At 40.4% G+C, this 20,187-nt stretch overlaps 1 protein-coding gene across 1 annotated transcript in view; it reads right to left on the bottom strand.

The window, feature by feature from the left end:
• The window catches only part of USP50 (ubiquitin specific peptidase 50), a 34,053-nt gene extending 24,984 nt beyond the window's left edge, over window positions 1-9,069 (bottom strand). Inside the window, exons 1-5 of the mRNA XM_001927656.4 lie at window positions 8,752-9,069; window positions 6,804-6,998; window positions 6,150-6,345; window positions 4,184-4,393; window positions 2,284-2,426 (exon numbers count right to left, since the gene is read on the bottom strand). Coding sequence (XP_001927691.1) covers window positions 2,284-2,426; window positions 4,184-4,393; window positions 6,150-6,345; window positions 6,804-6,998; window positions 8,752-8,804 — 797 coding nt within the window. The 5' untranslated portion in view covers window positions 8,805-9,069. The remainder of the gene's footprint in view (window positions 1-2,283; window positions 2,427-4,183; window positions 4,394-6,149; window positions 6,346-6,803; window positions 6,999-8,751) is intronic.

The raw sequence follows: 20,187 nt of genomic DNA, 5'->3' as shown, positions 1-20,187 counted from the left end.
GCCAAAATTCATAGAACTATATAGCTGAAAGGATACATTTTTTATATGTAGTTATACTTTATTAAACTTAAATTAACTAATGTGGTTACAGGAGCTGGCTTGAAAGGGATCCCACTGGCTAACTTTGAAGATTTTGAACATCAAGAAGAATGATAACAGTAATGGATATTAAACCCATTAAGTTAAAAAATGTCCATGAGTCCAGAAGGACATTACTTCCAGAGGAGAAAACTAAACCTTTAAAGGGTGAGATCTTAGAGTCACTACCTTAACTAAAGGGTCAGACTTATCATTACCAATATGAGACAAACTTGTATGGTTTGGCTCCTGACGCGATGTGATGACAAGTACATAATATCAGCTATGGGAGACTCTTACTAAAAAAAAGTTTAGCCTGAATCTAACCATAGGGAAACAATTAGACAAATCCAGGATGGGGCACATAATCTAAACCAGGGACTCCTCAAAGGCACAATATGAGAAAAAAAATTTAAATATGGAAAAAGAGCAATCTAGATTTTTCTAGAATAAATGAGACTAAAGAGACAGCCAAATGCAATGTAGAGTCGTTGACTCAATGCTAGATTAGAAAAAAAAGTTATGAAAGTCATTTTTGGGATGTGGGGAATTTCAATATAAACTGTATCTTGGGTGATATAAAATTATTGTTCAACTTCTTAAGTATGATAATAGTGTCATGATCATGTAGGAGAATGTCCTTATTCTTAGGCAATACATGCTGAAGTGTTTAAGCATGAAATGCCATGGTGTTTGCCACTTACTCTATTTTATTTTATTTTATTTTATTTTATTTTTTGGTTTTTTTTAGGGCCACATCTACAGCATATGGAAGTTCCCAGGCTAGGGTCCAGTCGGAGCTACATCTGCTGGCCTATGCCACAGCCACAGCCATGCCAGCCATGTCTGTGACCTTTTCCACAGCTCACGGCAACGCTGGATCCTTAACCCATTCAGTGAGGCCAGGGATGGAACCCTCATCCTCATATGTACTAGTCGGGTTCATTACCACTGTGCCATGGTGGGAACTCCTGCATCTTACTTTAGGTGGTTCAGCTAACAAAGTGGAAAGGCTGCAGGGAGAAAGACAGACAAACAGACAGATAGGAAGAACAAAAGGCAGTGTGACAAAGTAGCATCAACTAATGATGATCCTAGGGTATATGGGTATTCATTTTATATCTCTTCAACTTTTCTGTAGATATGAAACATTTAAAAATAAAAAATTGGGGGAATTTAAAAATTAAAATAGTGATGCTTGGATTCCACCTCAGACCTGTGGGATTAGAATCCCCAAGGGTAAAGTCAGGGAATCTTTTTTTTTTTTTAGGACATTAACTTTTTTATTTTAATTTTTAAAAAATTTTTATTTCCCCAATGCAATAGGGAATTTTTAAAAATTGAAATATAGTTGATTTACAGTGTTGTGTTAATTTCTGCTGTATAACAAAGTGATTCAGTTATACATATAGAAATTCTTTTAAAAATATTCTTTTTCACTATGGTTCATCATACAACATTGAATATAGTTCCCTGTGCTATACAGTAGGAACTGTATTTTTTATTTTTTAAAAGCATTCAAGATGAATGCCAAATGTTCATCAACAGTTGAACAGATAAACAAAATATGATGTACATACATACAATGGATTATTATTCAGCTCTAAAAGGGAATGACCTTCTGGTACATGTCACAGCAAGGATGAACCTTGGAAGCATTATACTGAGTGAAAAGGGCAAATACTGTATGATTATACTTACATGAAGTATCAGAGAGTTCACAGACACAGAAAGTAGACTGGAGGTTACCAAGGGCTGGAGAAAAGAGGAATGGGGAGTAACTGTTTAATGGTTCCAGAGTTTCGGTTGGGGGTGATGAAAAAGTTTTAGAAATAGTGACTGTGTAACAGTGTAATTGTGAACATAATTAATGCCAGTGAATTATATACTTAAATTGCAAATTTTGTTGTATGTATCTTACAACAGACTTTTTTTTTGGCCATGCCTGCAGCATGTGGAACTTCCTAGGCCAGGGATCAAACCTGTGCTGCGCCACAGCAGTGAACTAAACCACTGCAGTGACAAGGCTGGATCCTTAACATGCTGGGCCACAAGGGAACTCCTTATCAAAGATTTTTAAAAATTAATGTAATATACTCAACAACATTGAATTGTACACTTAAATGGGTGAATTGCCTGGTATGTGAATTACATCCTGATAAAGCTGTTCAAAAAAATATGCTCACAAAATGTCAAAATCCATACCTCTTTAAGTGAAAGACAATTATTTTGGGGGCTTTAGAAATACTGGCCCTCACAGCTGTTTCTTGCTTGGTTTCACAAAAGGAACAGTGAATCTGGTTGTTCCAAGTCAGTGTGTCTTGTTGAAAAAAACACTGGAGACAGTCCTGTTGAGGAAAAAAGCATTTGGTAACCAAACTAGATCCACTGCAACCCCGGATCCTGTCTATATTAGAACTTGAAAGAGCTTTGGGAATGTAATCTTTGATGCTTTTCTCAAAGTCAACAAGTCCAGGAGATGCCAGTGCCACGAGCTGCAGCCTAGATAGAGTCCACTTGGCAAGGAGGTGCTGTTTTCTCAATTACTGAAATAGATCCAAGGGTCCATCTCACTTCCAATCTCTGAATCAGCATTTTAACATTTCTGGTTTGTTTCAGAATAATACTGACTATGCAATTTCCACTAACCAAGACAGGCAACTGCTTTAAATTACTCATCTCATCACAAAAGTGATCTGGTGATTGAAAAATGATCCTATCCCAGTATTTGGGAGTGGCCTATAATAAAGAGAGCAGCACAGAGAGAATGAGCTCTCATTCCCACAGGAGATATCCTCACCCACCCAGGGCCCCACTCAGCAAACCATTAACCTAAAGAGGAAGATGAGCACATATTCTGTTTGCAGTAGAGTTGCCAGTGCCTCATCTCCAGCCATCTTTTGCAGTTTGATCTGAGAACAAAGCCCAGTTCTGAATAAGTAGTAGAATTCTATTCTCTCTCTTTGCTACTTTAAAACCTTTAGCAGGAGTTCCCGTCGTGGCGCAGTGGTTAAAGAATCCAACTAGGAACCATGAGGTTGCGGGTTCGGTACCTGCCCTTGCTCAGTGGGTTAACAATCCGGCATTGCCCTGAGCTGTGGTGTAGCTTGCAGACACGGCTCAGATCCCGCGTTGCTGTGGCTCTGGCGTAGGCCGGTGGCTATAGCTCCGACTGGACCCCTAGCCTGGGAATCTCCATATGCCGCGGGAGCAGCCCAAGAAATAGCAAAAAGACCAAAAAAAAAAAAAAAAAAAAAAAAAACCTTTAGCAATATATGTGCTTTCATAATTCAGGAAGAAAAATATACATGTGTGATTTTCTGCAAGGAAACTTATTGCTCTCTGGTTTCTGTTCCCTGCCTTTTACTGCCACTGCCATCCCTCTCACCTTCACATCCTTTACAGATTAACTCTTGGTGTCATGATAAAGAAAATTCATGAGTTAAACTAAGGCACTATTTCATTTTCTTCCTCTCAAATTCCTCAACTTCTGTCCAAAACATAAGAGCTCAACAATAAGAGGATCATTTCTGTCTAGTTCCCAATCTGGACCTACAGACTTCTAGGGTAAGAAAGGGCCATAAAATTTTGATAAGTATAAATAACCTATGTGCATCAAGCCATCTCAATAAACTGAGTAAAGCCACACCTATCTTTCTAGCTTTCCAGTGAGGTTGTTTTATTAAGCACATTTAGAAATAACCTGAATTCACAGTAACTTTTGGCTGTAGGTTGCTCTTCTACAAAACATTGTCATCACAGACTTCCAATTTTTTTTTTTTTTTTTTGGCTGCCCCAGGCATATGGAGTTCCTGGGCCAGGGATCAGATCCGAGCCACAGTTGTGACCTATGTTGCAGCTGTGGCAATACTGTATCCTTAACCTACTGTGCAGGGCCAGGGATCAAACCTGGATTCCAGCGCTCCCAAGACACTGCTGATTCCATTGTGCCACAGCAGGAACTCCCCAGTTTTTTTTGTTTTGTTTTGTTTTGTTTTTTAAGTTATAAAGCAACCCACTAGAAAATGTAGAAAACAGACCTGAGAAAATTCAGGGCTTGAGTAGAAAAAGACAAAAGAATTCTCTAGGAGTAAAAAATCCCTACCTGAAGAGAGCACTCGTATTCCGATGGAATGGGAAGGGGCAGAACAGTGAAGACCTCGTTCTTATAGGTGCAGTTTTCACACTTTAAACATATAATGCTGTAACTGAGCTGCCCTTCAAACAGCCGGGTGATGATAGAGGACTCACTGGCAATCATTTTCCTGCAGCATCTTGGAATAGATCTATTTTCATATGATCTTCTTCGGTGGTACTGAATCAAGGAACAAATTCATCCCAAATCAACTAATGGTTATCAAATTTTTTAACAGAATACCCTGATTTTTTTCCTATCAGAATGATACAGTGCTACCCAAAACCACTTAGTTTTGGATTCAGACAATAAAAAGAATAAGATCTTCTTAACAGTGTATACTAGGTGTGATTTCTGATAATTCAGTTATTTCCCCTCTTATGTGAAGCTGAGGAATGAGGACACCCTAACCTTGGTAAAACACATGTCCATGGCCCCATAAACTGACAGGTAATGTGATATAGGGTCCTGGAGGCAGTTACTGTGGGAAGAAGATAAGCTGTCAAACTAGCTTTTGGTCCAGCAAGCTGATCTAGAGGTAAAATAAAGGAATTGGATCTTGCTTCCAGGCCCTTCAGGTGTTGTTCCCTAGCCTCTTCTCCTTTGTTTGAAAACCTTGTTTTTTAAAGAGCAAATCTTAAACTTCTAAGAAGGTTAAGCCCAACTTCACTCTCCCTGGAGCCCGAATTGAATTTAGCTGATGTTCAGGAACAGTGTTTCCGGGAGCATGCTGATTGGTCAGTGATTCTACAGCCTCAGCAGAATATACATTCTGAGGGAGCATCAGTCAGCTCTGCTTTGAAGCTGTGCACACAACTCTGCTTTGTGCTTCTTTCATCACATTCTGCCGCCCAGGTCTTCCACCTATCTATAGTTTGATGCCTCTAACTCCACGTTTGACCTTGGGAAACTATTTAATTCAGACTGGCTGCAAATGAGGACTTAAGTGACTTTACTGCCCATCACTTCCCCTCTGGCTAAAATAAAGTGTCGTCATTAATATCTTATAGGCAAAAATTAATTTGCAAATGAGAGTGATTAACAGTGATAGTTTGTGATCTTCCACGCTAAGTGTCTCCTGGGTGCTGGCTATGAACTAAGCTAACAGCAGCACAAGGACACTGTATAAAGTCCAGGGCACATCCTTGGAGGGTGTGGGTCTTGGATCAAGGCCGAAAGTAGTGCCTCTTACAAATAAAGGTAACCTCCTTAGTAACTGGTGAGTTCATGTTTTATTAAATGTATGTCCTAATCCAGTGAAGAACTCAGGTCAGACACATTTAGTATGAAGATGAAACTCTGCAGTATACAGATCTGTCCTTTCACCTCATACCAAGCTTGATACTTTCTCAGGTTTGTAGCTACCAAGAACATTTTGCTTGTTTGTTTGTTTGTTTGTTTTAGCCAGGGCATGTGGAAGTTCCCACACCAGGGATAGAACTTGCACCACAGGTATAACCAAAGCCTCAGCAGTGAAAACACCGATCCTTAACTTGCTGAGCCATGAGGAAACTCTGAGAACATTTAAGTTGTAAAGTTTTATATGTTCTATCTCATGATAAAACATATCTCATATTTTTCACCTTTAAAAACCAGTCCATGCAGATGTTATTACAAGGGGAACTAGATCAGTGGTTTCCACACCTGTTGATCACTAGTAATCCCAAGTTTTCCCAGAAGACCACTCAGACATTCTAATTCAATAACATTGGAGTGAGGGCCTTAGAAGCTGTGCCAAAAAATCTTGCCAGGTGATTCTGATAACCAGCTAAGTTTGGTAAGTACAGACCCACTCAAATACTAATTTGAATGTTCCCCATAGTGACCCCAGTAACTCCACTGAATAGATACTATCTACTGAACAAACCAATGAAAAATGAAAGTAGCTGATAGATCTAAAAGTCAATCCTATTTCAAGGCCATTCATTCTACTTACCTTTTTCAGAGCTTCATGAAGTTCATTCAGGACATAAATCAAGAATTCCTGAGCATCTTGCTGCGTCTTTTTCATTAACGCTGGGTAGAGGTTGCCAAGAGCTGACCGAAATATTTCTGGTGAGACACATTCAGAGTCTCCAAGCCACATGTCTGTCATCACATAGGCGAAAGCCGTGGCAACCTCACTACAATCCCTTGGAAGAAGGAAGGGAAATGTTTCTGGCTGATTTAATGAAAAGAAGGCACCTAAAAACTTCCACATGTGGCATCAGGCCCCCAACAAAGCTTCATCACTTTCTTGGTTGACCTTCCGTGTTTTACTCACCCTAGAAAGGGATCTGGGGTGCTGCAGCCTCTATTAATTGGTTTAGCCCTTAACAGGGGCTCCAGAAGATCCCTTCCCTAACTTCACCTTGGGGAGCAGGGGTGGGAACGGGGCCACAGGGAAGGCTAATGTTTTTACTTTTTTTCATTTTTTAAAGTTTTATTGAGGTATAGTTGATTTACAATGTCGTGTTAGTTTCAGGTGTACAACAAAGTGATTTAGTTATACACAAAACTGTTCTTTTTCAGATTCTTTCCCTGTATATTACAGAAGAGTGAGTAGAGTTCCCTGTGCTATATGGCGGGCCCCTGTTGCAAACAGTCTTACTTTTGAAGGGCAGTAATGTACTTTCCGGAGAGAAAATATTCCACCAGCGGCGAGATGCTGCAGAGACACTGTAAGATGGCATTCATGTAGCAGGTATTGCCCAAGTTCCGCAGGCCAGTCACACCCTGGAAATGTGGCTGGTTCTCATCAGCCTCGTTCACTGGAAAGGGGTCATAGTGATCTGTGCACTCTGAGCTGGGTTGGTGCCATGTGGAAAGAAAGGAAAGTATTTGGAAGGAACAAAATACATAAAAATGAAATAAGGCCCATTTGATCTTATGACACAGTTTTCATAAGACTTCCACCAAATACATCCCCTATCAAGGACAGAAGTATTTGGACTTGGAGTCTAAAATTGCATTACTTTGTTCAGGGCTCCTTGAACAGTGCCTGAGGCCACATAAGCAGAGAAAAAATTTTTTTTCCTAAAACCAAAGCAAGAAGACAGAAAATACTGGCCCTTCAGAGCCCTAGAATTGCTTTGCTAAAAACACAGATTTTCCTTCTAAATATCCAAGTATTTCCTGTTTTTGCTGGGCAAGTAAGTTATTATTAGTATTGTCTATTGTTACTATTAATAATAGATAATAGTTAATAACCATTGCTATCATGTATTAACCTAGCATTTGTTAAGTACTTAACATGAACTTTCCTATTTAATTCTTTCAATGATTCTATTGAGCAGGTATAATTATTTTTAAAGCCTGTTTTACAGGTGAAATATCATGTATGAATGGTTTAGTCATTTGCCCATGGCACTGTACTAAGGCAGTGTGGTGGCACGTAGAGAGAAGGGATATCTATTTGTTGATTCACCTAACACCTATCTGTCAAGAGTTATTTGGATTTATATATCAGACATATATGTGTGTGTGTATACACATATCTATGGTATATATACATTTAAGAGCATAATATATACACATGGTAAGAGTATATATACATACATTAAGAGCACATACATATGTGTGTGTTCTATATATGTATATGCATATATATACATGTAAACACAAACATACATAATACATAGTGGGAGAGAAAGAACACAGTTTAAATTCTGACTCTGGGAGTTCTGGTTGTGGCGTAGCAGAAACAAATCTGACTAGTATCCATGAGGATGCAAGAGGTTTGATCTCTGGACTCACTCAGTGGGTCGGGGATCCAGTGTTGCTGTGAGCTATGGTGTAGACTGGCAGCTGTAGCTCAATTCCACCCCATAGCCTGGGAACATTCATATGTCATGGGTGCAGCCCTAAAAGTAAAAAACAAATAAATACATAAGAGCTAAATTCTGACTCTGTCACTTACCAGTTACATGATCTGGGACTTATATCTGTTTCTCATCTATAAAATAGGAATAATATTACCTGCCTTATAATGTTGTTGTGAGGATTAGCTTAAATGATGCAAGCAAGGCATGTGGCACAGATGCCACACTTAATAAATGGTAACCTAAAAACATTTTTAAAAAAGTAATGACTGATCTAGGCTCTCCTAGATAGTAGCTATAGAATTAGTGTGTCCACGTGGCCAAGCAGACCTGCACAGAGAAGACAGTCCTCCTCTTTCCACACAGTTTCCTTTTGTAATCTGGCTACTGCACCAGGCAGTCCAGTATTTCTGTCCTTTTGGTTTTTCTTTCCATGTAGTATCTACAATTGGGTACAGCTACCTCACCTCAGTACCTCTACTTACAATGCTACCAGTTTGAAGAATGCTGTTACATAGTTGGCCATGTTCCCTTTTATTTACTGATGTCATGGGAGCCCCTGAACCGTCACTCTTTAGGAATACCTACTGACTAGATATTAATAACTTCCCTTTCCTTTGGGGGGCCGCCAATGGGTCAACTTGAAATGAGGCATGTACTCCTGATTCCTTTAAGCATAGCTTCTTCCCTCCACCCCAACCAAACTTTTCAAGTAAGCTGTAGTAGACAGAGGCTCACAGGACATAGTAGATACCGAAGTCGTCTGCAGGAAAAGGCAGCTGTGAAGCCATTTTAGTGAAACCACTTTGGTCTTTCACTTCTATTCAGGAGCTACTTCTATTCCTTTTAACTTCATTTCTCCGAGCCTTTTACTTTGGTTCTTTTTCTTTGTAATAAATAACTTGTATGTTCCTCCCTACTTTCAGTAGCTGCAAACTGATTTCATCTGTACTTCAGGTACGTTCCGACTTGGATTTCCCATACATCATAATCCTTTACATTACACATCAGGATTCTATCATGTTGTCAGGATACTGTTACCTGGTTGCTTTAAAACTTTAAAAGATTATACCTCAGCAGTTCCCATCTTGGCTCAGTGGAAACAAATCTGACTAGCATCCATGAGGATGCAGGTTCAATCCGTGGCCTTGCTCAGTGGGTTAAGAATCCGCCGTTGCTGTGAGCTGTGGTGTAGGTTGCAGATGCAGCTCAGATCCCGAGTTGCTGTGACTGTGGTGTAGGCAGGCAGCTATAGCTCCGATTTGACCCCTAGCCTGGGAACCTCCATATGTCAAGGGTGCAGCCCTAAAAAGACAAAAAGGAAAAAAAAGTTAAGACTTCACAGAACTGAACGTATAACCTCTCTTCATTTTTCTAAGTTTCTCTGTATCTATCTATCTATCTATCTATCTATCTATCTATCTATCTATCTAATCTATTACACACATACACAAAACATACACCAAACAGATCTGCCTCCAGGTCACACCTATGTGGACACTATGGCAACCCTGCTCCCTTAAGGCATTCACCCACACTCCCAGTGACCGCATTACTCCTGGGACTTTGAGGGACCATTTCTCACCCTGGGGAAGGAGGCAGTTGTATAAGTGAGCAACCATTTGTGGTCCTGCTCAGCCACTGGTCAGCATTGCAGTGGGCCCTTCCCCCAAGCAAGTGACAGTTAGTGACTGACCATTGACCCCTCTCCCTCCCTTTCCTCTGTATAAAAGGAGCCTGAATTCAGACTGAGGCAGATGGTTTTTCGAGACACTAGTCTGCCGTCTTCTCAGTCTGTTAGCTTTCCGATTAAAGTTGCTATTCCTTGACCCAACAATTCATCTCCAAATTTATTGGTCTGTTGTGCTGCCAGCAGAGCAAACTTGGATTTGGTGTCAGTTGGATTTTGCAGCTTCCCAAAATGCATTAAGATAGACTGGAGAATTTCCCTTCATGGTCATCAGCTACAGGGTAAAATAGGTATACACACACACACACACACACACACACACACACACACACACAAACGCACATGTCCCACCAGTGCCACAAAAGGCAAATAAAATTAAAGTGTTCATTTCAGAAGAATTTGGAGTTCCCGTCGTGGCTCAGTGGTTAACGAATCTGACTAGGAAGCATGAGGTTGCAGGTTCAATCCCTGGCCTTGCTCAGGGAGTTAAGGATCCGGCATTGCTGTGATTTGTGGTGTAGGTCACAGACACGGCTCAGATTCCACATAGCTGTGGCTCTGGCATAGGCTGGTGGCTACAGCTCCGATTAGACCTCTAGCCTGGGAACCTCCATATGCCGCAGCAGCGGCCCAAGAAATGGCAAAGAGACAAAAAAAAAAAAAAAAAAAAAAAAAAAAAGAAGAAGAAGAATTTATAAGCTGAGAAAGAGCAAACCACACATGATGTTCTGAGCTCTCACTGTCTTCATAGAGAACTGTGCTAAAGAAAGCACTTCAGTAGAGAGGGAATCCCACTCCCCTCAACAGAGAACTCAACACACATTGCTCTGTTTAGATGAAAAGGGGTCAGGAAATACATACGACCATTTAGCAGTAAAAGCAACTTGGTTGAGGAAGTGGCCTTGTTAGAATGGAAACCTCTGGAGCTCCGGAGCTGGTACCAGTCTGTTCTACCTCTGAGCTAACTTAGAATCTGTAGGGAGTAGGTAAAGAAAGAGCCATCAAGGTCAACACAATTTGACCTTTTATCAACTCTACATCAAGTAAAATGAATGAAGTAGCAAAAAGAAAAATACTTCAAATATGTCAATGTGGAGTTCCCGTCATGGTGCAGCGGAAATAAATTCGACTAGGAACCATGAAGTTGCAGGTTCAATCCCTGGCCTTGCTCAGTGGGCTAAGTGTTGCCCTGAGCTGTGGTGTAGGTTACAGATGTGGCTCGGATGTAGTGTGGCTGTGGCTGTGGCTGTGGCTGTGGCCGGCAGCTGTAGCTCCAATTAGACCCCTAGCCTGGGAACCTCCATATGCTGCAAGTGCGGCCCTAAAAAGCAACATCAAGAAAGGTAAAGTAGGCTGAGAACCATTTCAGATTAAAAATTCAGCAAGAATTTCTGGGAAAGCTGCATGCAAATCACTGAAACTAGAACACACCCTCACACCATGCACAAAAATAAACTCAAAATGGCTGAAAGAATTAAATATAAGACAAGACACCATCAATCTCCTGGAAGAGAACATAGGCAAAACATTCTCTGACATCAACCTCATGAATATTTTCTCAGGTCATTCTCCCAAAGCAACAGAAATAAGAGCAAAAACAAACCAATGGGACCTAATCAAACCGAAAAGCTTTTGCACAGCAAAGGAAACCCAAAAGAAAACAACAAGACAGCTTACAGAATGGGAGAAAATAGTTAGAAATGATGCAACAGACAAGGGCTTAATCTCTAGAATATGCAAGCAATTTCTACAACTCAACAGCAAAAAAGCCAACCACCCAATGGAAAAATGGGCAAAAGACCTGAATAGACCATTCTCCAAGGAAGATATACAGGTGGCCAACAAGCACATGAAAAATGCTCAACGTCCCTGATTATTAGAGAAGTGCAAATCAAAACTACCATGAGATACCACTCACATCAGTCAGAATGGCCATCATTAATAAGGCCACAAATAACAAGTGTTGGAGAGGGTGTGGAGAAAAGGGAACCCTCCTGCACTGCTGGTGGGAAGTAAGCTGGTATAGCCATTATGGAAAACTGTATGGAGGTACCTTAGAAATCTATACATAGAACTACCATATGACCCAGCAGTCCCACTCTTGGGCCTATATCCAGACAAAACTTTCCTTAAAAAAGACACATGCACCCACATGTTTATTGCAGCACTATTCACAATTGACAAGACATGGAAACAACACAAATGTCCACCGAAAGACAATTGGATCAGGAAGATGTGGAATATACACACAATGGAATACTACTCAGCCATAAAAAAGAATGACATAATGTCATTCGCAGCAACATGGATGGAACTAGAGACTCTCATACTGAGTGAAATAAGTCAAAAAGGGAAAGACAAATACCATATGATATCACTTATATCTGGAATCTAATATAGGGCACAAATGAACCTTTCCACAGAAAAGAAAATCATGGACTTGGAGAATAGACTTGTGGCTGCCCGGGGGGAGAGGGAGGGAGTGGGAGGGAATGGGAGGGATTGGGAGCTTGGGGTTAACAGATGCAAACTGTTGCTCTTGGAATGGATTTACAATGAGATACTTCTGTGTAGTATTGAGAACTATGAGTAGATAGTTATATTGCAACACAACAATGGGAGGAAAAAGTATGTATACATGTAGGTGTAACTTGTTCCCCATGCAGTACAGTGGGAAAAAAAAATAAATAAAACCAAAGAAACTAGAGAGGAGTTCCCATTGTGGCCCAGTGCAAATAAATCTGACTAGTAACCATGAGGTTGTGGGTTTGATCCCTGGCTTCGCTCAGTGGGTTAAAGATCTGGTGTTGTGGTGAGCTGTGGTGTAGGTTGTAGACGTGGCTTGGATCTGGCATTGCTGTGGCTGTGGTGTAGGCCAGTGGCTATAGCTCCAATTAGACCCCTAGCCTGGAAACCCCTATATGCCTGTGGTGCAGGCCAGAAAGAAACTAGAGAAACGCAACACTTAAATACGCAATCCTGGGTGAGATCTTGGATCAGTTAAAAGAATTAATATCAAAAGTCATTGGGACAATTTATGAAAATGAATATGGATTATATATGAATAATTTTATAACGATGTTGAATCTTCTCAATTTTATCTTTTGTTTTTTTAGGGCCACGCCCACAGCATATGGAAGTTGCTGCCAGCTGCCAGCCTATGCCACAACCTATGCCACAACTTATGCCACAGCCACAGCAACGCTGGGTCTGAGCCGTGTCTGCAACCTAAACCACAGCTCATGGCAAGGCCAGATCCTTAACCCACTCAGCAAGGCCAGGGATCGAACCCACAGATTCGTTTCCACTGCACCATGACGGGAACTCCAAATCTTTTCAGTTTTATGAAACTGTATTTTGTTTAAGGAAAGAGAATGTCTTTGTTTTAAGGAAATACACACTGAAGGATTTAGAGGTAAATGGGCATGATTTATGCCATCTGCTTCCAAATGGTTCAGATAAATACACACAGACACACATGAGGAAGGGAGGGAAGGGGGAGTGATAAAGCAAATGCAGCGAAATGCCTGCAAGTGGTGAATCTTCATGAAGGTGTACTGGAGTTCTTGGTACTCTTCTTGCAATTCTTCTAGAAGTCTGAAATTATCTCAAACTAAAAATTAAAAAAAAAGAATGTAGTAGATATAATTTGGATTTATCTTCAAGATAAATAATAATTACATATATATATATATATGTATGTATATATTACTGCTTAGTCAAAAAAAGCAAGGTGCTAGGAATTCCCATTGTGGTTCAGCGGTAACGAACCCGGCTAGTACCCATGAGGATGCAGGTTCAATCTCTGGCCTCGCTTAGTGGGTTAAGGATCCAGCATTGCTGTGAGCAGTGGCATAGGTCACAGATGTGATTCAGATCCCATTGCTGTGGCTGTAATTGTAGGGCCAGCAATTGCAGCTCTGATTCAACTCCTAGCCTGGGAACATCCATATTCCTCAGGTAGAGCCCTAAAAAGAAAAAAAAAAATGGTGACGAGTATGCCTATAGTACATACATACATATATATATATTATGGCCAAATGAATATATATATATTTTTCATATACATATATTTATATATTTTATATTTATGCTCAGACTACACAAAAAACAAAGAATAACCATTTTTTGACACCTGGAGTTACTACCAGAGCTACTACCTCTTTCAGCTATTTGATCTTTGCAGTCTATTTACAGAGGAGTTTTTTTTTTTTTTAATTTTTTTTTTAAACATTTTATTTTTATTTTGTTGTTGTTGTTGTTGTTACTGTTGCTATTTCTTGGGCCGCTCCCGCGGCATATGGAGGTTCCCAGGCTAGGGGTTGAATCGGAGCTGTAGCCACCAGCCTACGCCAGAGCCACAGCAACGCGGGATCCGAGCCGCGTCTGCAACCTACACCACAGCTCACGGCAACGCCGGATCGTTAACCCACTGAGCAAGGGCAGGGACCGAACCCGCAACCTCATGGTTCCTAGTCGGATTCGTTAACCACTGCGCCACGACGGGAACTCCTTTTTTTTTTTTAATTTTTTTACGCCCTACCTGAAGCATATGGAAGTTCCAAGGCTAGGGGTCAAATCGGAGCTGCAGCTGCCAGCCTACACCACAGCCACAGTCATACCCACATCTGAGCTGCATCTGTGACCCACAATGTAGCTCCAGGCAATACCAGATCCTTAACCCACTGAGTGAGGCCAGGGATTGAAACTGCTTCCACATGGATACTAGTTGGATTTTTAAACCACTGAGCCACAATAGGAACTCCTCAGAGGAGTTTCTTGAAGTTACCACGGTGATGGTTCTTTCAGGACTTGAATCCTATCTTTCTGCTCCTTTTGTTGGTGAAGTTCTCCCCAGTTCTTCAGTTTCTCCTAACCAATTGATTTTGTTAAGATTTCATTTTATATTTGATTCTGGAAGGTGAAAATACAATTCATATTAATATGTTGATCTTGTATCCAGGAATTGTTCTAAACTTACTTAAATCTCAATTTTTACATATATGTTCTTTGGAATTTCTCCTTCCCAATTCTTATGCCTTTTTTTTTTTAAAGTCTTTTGAACTAACTAGCATCTCAAGTAAAATGTTGAATAGAAGTGGGCTAGTTGGTATTATAGCTCACTCTTAAACTGAGGGAAAGCTTTGAATAACTTACCATTATGTATTATGTTTACTAAAGGCATAGTTTTTTTTTTTTTGAGTTAAAGTCATGAATGGATCATAAGTGTGATCAGGATTTTCTGTATATTTTGTGGTAACCGTGAGATTCTTCTTACTTATATTCTATTATCATAGTTAATTATTGATGATGACCATATATTAAAGCCATCTTCTATTTCTTGGATAAACCTATCTTTTTTTTTTTTTTTGTCTTTTTAGGGCCTCACCCTCGGCTTATGGAGGTTTCCAGGCTAGGGATTGAATCAAAGCTGCAGCTGCTGGCCTACGCCACAGCCACAGCAATGCTAGATCCGAGCTGCATTTGCAACTTACACCCCAGCTCACAGCAATGCCAGATCCTTAACCCACTGAGCAAGAATAGGGATCAAAACTACGTCCTCATGGATGCTGGTGAGATTCATTTCTGCTGAGCCACAATGGGAACTCCCAATTTCTTGGATAAATCTGTTTTATTTGTGATGTATTATTTTCAAGAACTGCTGGATTTTATTTGATAATCTTCTGTTCAAGATTTTTTTTTTCTTTTTTAGCTAAAATTGAGGTATATGGACATTCCTAGGGCACGGATAGAATCTGAGCCACAGCTGCAGCAAGTTACAACACTGGATCCTTAACTGTGCCACAGTAAGAAATCCTTGATGGATTACTTTTTTTTTCTTTTTTTTTTTTTTTTTTGGTCTTTGTATTTCAATGCTGTCTTTCATTTTTTTAAAAAAATTGAGAGGAGGAGTTCTCAGCAGAAACAAATCTGACTAGCATCCATAAGGACCCAGGTTCAATCCCTGGCGTTGCTCAGTGGGTCAAGGATCCAGCATTGCCCTGTGTTACAGGTTGCAGATGCAGCTTGGATCCCACATTACTGTAGCTGTGGTGTAGGCCAGCAGCTACAGCTCTGAATCAACCCCAAGTCTGGAAACCTCCGTATACCATGGGTGCAGCCCTAAAAAGACAAAAAAAAAAAATTGAGAGCAGACGGTATTAAGATGATGGAGCAGAAGGTCTGGAGTTCACCTTCTCTCATAAAAGCAACAAGATTACAACCAACTGCTGAACAACCTTCAACCAAACAGACTGCCAACTATCAAATAAGATATCATATCCCACAAGACACATTGAGATGGTGGGAGAGGCGATTACATGATATAAGCAACCCTACACCCACAGGTGGGCAAGCCCACAGACTGGAAAGTAACAATCACACTCACCTTTGGGAGTGAGAATTCTGAGCCCCACATTAAGTCCCCACACCTGGGGATCTTGCATTGGGAGGAGGGGCCCCCAGAGTATTTGGCATTGAGGGCCAGGGGGCTTGTGTGCAAGAGCTCCACAGAACTGCGGGAAACAGAGAACCCATTCTTAAAAGGCACACACAGGGCTTCTTGTGTACTGGGTTCCAGGGCAGAGCAGAGACTCCATAGGAATCTGGGTCAGACCTGACTACAGTTCCTGGAGCAGCTCCTGGGAAAACAGGGGATGACCGTGGCTCACTGTGGGGGAAGGACATTGGAGGCAAAAGTCTCTGGAATAATCATCAGTGTGTATTCCTCTAGAGGTGGCCATTTTGGAAAAATCTGGTCCTACCCATCAGGGCTGAGAAACCTTAGGCCAAACAATAATCCATCAGCAAACAGGCTGCCTAAAGAACGCCCAGTCACACAGATGCCTCTAATCTCACCAGAAGGAGAAGAATCAGCTCCACCTACCAGGAGGCAAGAATATACAATGGAGGAGTTCCCGTCGTGGTGCAAAGGAAATGAATCTGACTAGGGACCATGAGGTTGCGGGTTCGATCCCTGGCCTCGCTCAGTGGGTTAAGGATCCAGCATTGCCGTGAGACTTGGCTTGGATCCTGTGTTGCTGTGGCTCTGGTGTAGGCCAGAAGCAACAGCTCCGATTAGACTCCTAGCCTGGGAACCTCCATATGCCATAGGTGAGGCCCTAAAAAGACAAAAGACAAAAAAAAAAAAAAAAAAAAAACAATGGAGAAAAGACAGTCCCTTCAATAAGTGGTGCTGGGAAGGCTGCATGTAAAAGAATGAAATTAGAACACTTCCTAACACCATATACAAAAATGAACTCGAAATGGATTAAAGACCTAAATATAAGACCAGATAATATAAAACTCTTAGAAGAAAACACAGGCCAAACACTCTGACATAAAACACAGCAGTATCTTCTCAGATCCACCTCATAATGACAAAACAAAATCAAACAAGTGGGACCTAATTAAACTGAAAAGTTTTGCATAGCAAAGGAAACCCTAAACAAAACGAAAAGACAACCTACAGAATGGGAGAAAATATTTGCAAATGAAGCAACTGACAAGGGATTAATCTCCAAAATTTATAAACACCTCTTGCATCTCAATGCCAAAAAAACAAACAACCCTATCAAAAAATGGGCAGAAGATCTAAAGAGACAATTCTCCAAAGAAGACATACAAATGGCCAAAAAACACATGAAAAGATGTTCTTCACATCACTCATTATTAGAGAAATGCAAATCAAAACTACTATGAGATAACCACCTTACACTGGCCAGGATGGCCATCATCAAAAAGTCTACAAACAATGCTGGAGAGGGTGTGGAGAAAATCAGAACCTTTTAGAGTCTGTGGAAATGTTAATTGGTGCAACCACTATGGAAAACAGTATGGTGATTCCTCAGAAAACCAAAAATAGAATTACCATTTGATCTAGCCATCCCACTCCTGGCATTTATCCAGAGAAAACCATGACTCGAAAACATAAGCATACTCCAATGTTCATTGCCGCTCTATATGCAATAGCCAAGACAAGGAAGGAACCTAAATGTCCATTGACAGAGGTGTAGATAAGAAGATATGGTACATGATGGAATATTACTCAGCCATAAAAAGGAAAGAAATAATGGCATTTGCAGCAACATGGATGGGCCCAGAAATTATCATGCTGAGTAAAGTTAGTCAGACAGGGAGACACCAATATCATATGTTATCACTTATATGTGGAATTTAAAAAAAAAGGATACAATAAACTTCTTGCAGAACAGATACTAACTCACAGACTTTGAAAAACTTAGTTTCCAAAGGAGTCAGGATGGGGATGGGGGAGGAATGGGCTGGGGGTTGGGAATGGAAATGATATAAAATTGGGTTGTGATGATCTTTGCACAACAGAAAATATAATAAAGTTCATTGAGTTAAAAAATAAAATAAAAATTGAAGTATAGTTGACTCAGAATATTATATTCAGGTATATTACAGTGATTTGGTATTTATAGACTATACTCTGTAAAAAGTTATGATAAAATATTGGCTATATTCCCTGTGCTATATATTTACTTTCTTGTATGTTATTTAATACCTGGGAGTTTGTACCTCTTAACTCCCTTCACCTATCTTGCCTCTTCCCCAGTCACTCACTCCTCTGATAACCACTAGTTTGTTCTCTGTATCTGTGAGTCTGTTTCTGTTTCTTTATAATTTTTTTATTTGCTTTACTTTTTAGATTCCACATTTAACTGAAAACACACTGTATTTTTCTGTCTGAATTATATCACCAAACATAACTTCGGTCCATTCATGTTGTTGCAAATGGCAAAATTTCATTTTTTTTATGGCTGAGTAGTATACCATTATCTATTCATCTGTTAACATATATTTCCTTCCATATCTTGGTTATTGTAAAAGCTGCTATGAACACTGAGTTGCATATATCTTTTTGGTGGTTTTTTTTTGGTTGTTGTTCATATAAATACTCATGCATGAAGTTGCTGGATTTTATGGTAGTTTATTTTTAATTTTTTGAGGAATCTCCATACTGTTTCCCACTGGCCTGTTACATTCCCTTCAGTGGTGTACTAGGCCTCCCTTTTCTTCACCTCCTCGCCAAGTTATTTATTTAATTTTTAAAAATTTATTTCTTGCTTTTTATTATTTATTTATTTTTAGGGAGGCAAATAAGTATTTGAAGAAAGAAGAGGATAGGTGTGGAAAAAATACAGGCACAGATAGCAGAGGTGAGGGAGGTGGAAAGGGTTAGAGAGATAGACACTGAGAGAAGAAGAGAGGAAGTTATTTCTTGCTTTTTAGAGCTGTACTTGTGACATAGGGAAGTTCCTAGGCTAGGGGTAAAACTGGAGCTGCAGCTGCTGGCCTATGTCACAGCTACAGCAATGCCAGATCCAAGCCAGATCTGCAACCTATGTCACAGCTTGCAGCAATGCCAGATCCTTAACCCATGGAGCGAGGCCAGGGATCAAACACATACCCTCATGGATACTAGTCAGGTTCTTAACCTGCTGAGCCATCAGGGAACTCCTCTGTCTTGTATTTTGATGATAGGCGTTCTGACTGGTATGAGGTGATATCTCATTGTAGTTTTGATTTATATTTCCCTGATGATTAGTGATGTTGAGCATCTTTTCATTTGCCTGCTAGCCATCTGTCTGTCTTTGGAAAAATACTTTTTTTTTTTTTTTTTTGTCTTTTGTCTTTTTTTTTTTTTGTTGTTGTTGTTGTTGCTATTTCCTGGGCCGCTCCCACAGCATATGGAGGTTCCCAGGCTAGGGGTTGAATAGGAGCTGTAGCCACCGGCCTACTCCAGAGCCACAGCAACGCGGGATCCGAGCCTTGTCTGCAACCTACACCACAGCTCACGGCAACGCCGGAAAGTTAACCCACTGAGCAAGGGCAGGGACCTAACCTGCAATCTCATGGTTCCTAGTCGGATTCGTTAACCACTGCGCCACGACGGGACTCCATGGAAAAATACTTTTTAAGAATCTCTACCCATTTTTAATTGGGTTGTTTGTTTTTGTGATATTGAGTTGTATGAGTTCTTTATATATTCTGAATATTAACCCACTATCAAATGTAGTTTGCAAATTTTGTCTCCCATTTAATAGGGTGCCATTTTGTTGATGACTTCCTAAACTGTATGAAAGGTTTTAAATTTGATTAGGCCTCATTTGTTTGTTTTATGGCCACACCCATGCCACATGGAAGTTCCTGGGCCAGGGATTGAATCTGAGTTGCAGCTATGACCTACACCAGAGTTATGGCAATGCCAGATCTTTTATCCACTGCACCAGACTGGGAATCGAACCCAAGCCCCCACAGCAAACTGAGATGATGCCATCAGTGTCTTAACTCACTGGGCTACAGTGGGAAATCCTCTGTTTATTTCTGCTTTTGTTTCCCTTGGCCTTTAGAAACAGATCCAAAAAAACATCGCTAAAACCAATGTCAAAGAACATAATGGATTTTCCTCTAGGACTTTTATGGTTTCAAGTCTTACATTTAGGTCTTTAATGTATTTT

Source organism: Sus scrofa, chromosome 1 (genome assembly GCF_000003025.6).
Source record: "Sus scrofa isolate TJ Tabasco breed Duroc chromosome 1, Sscrofa11.1, whole genome shotgun sequence".
In the NCBI taxonomy this organism is placed as follows: domain Eukaryota; kingdom Metazoa; phylum Chordata; class Mammalia; order Artiodactyla; family Suidae; genus Sus; species Sus scrofa.
Note: the sequence above shows the minus strand (reverse complement) of the source record. Positions and strands in the feature narration are given on the sequence as shown.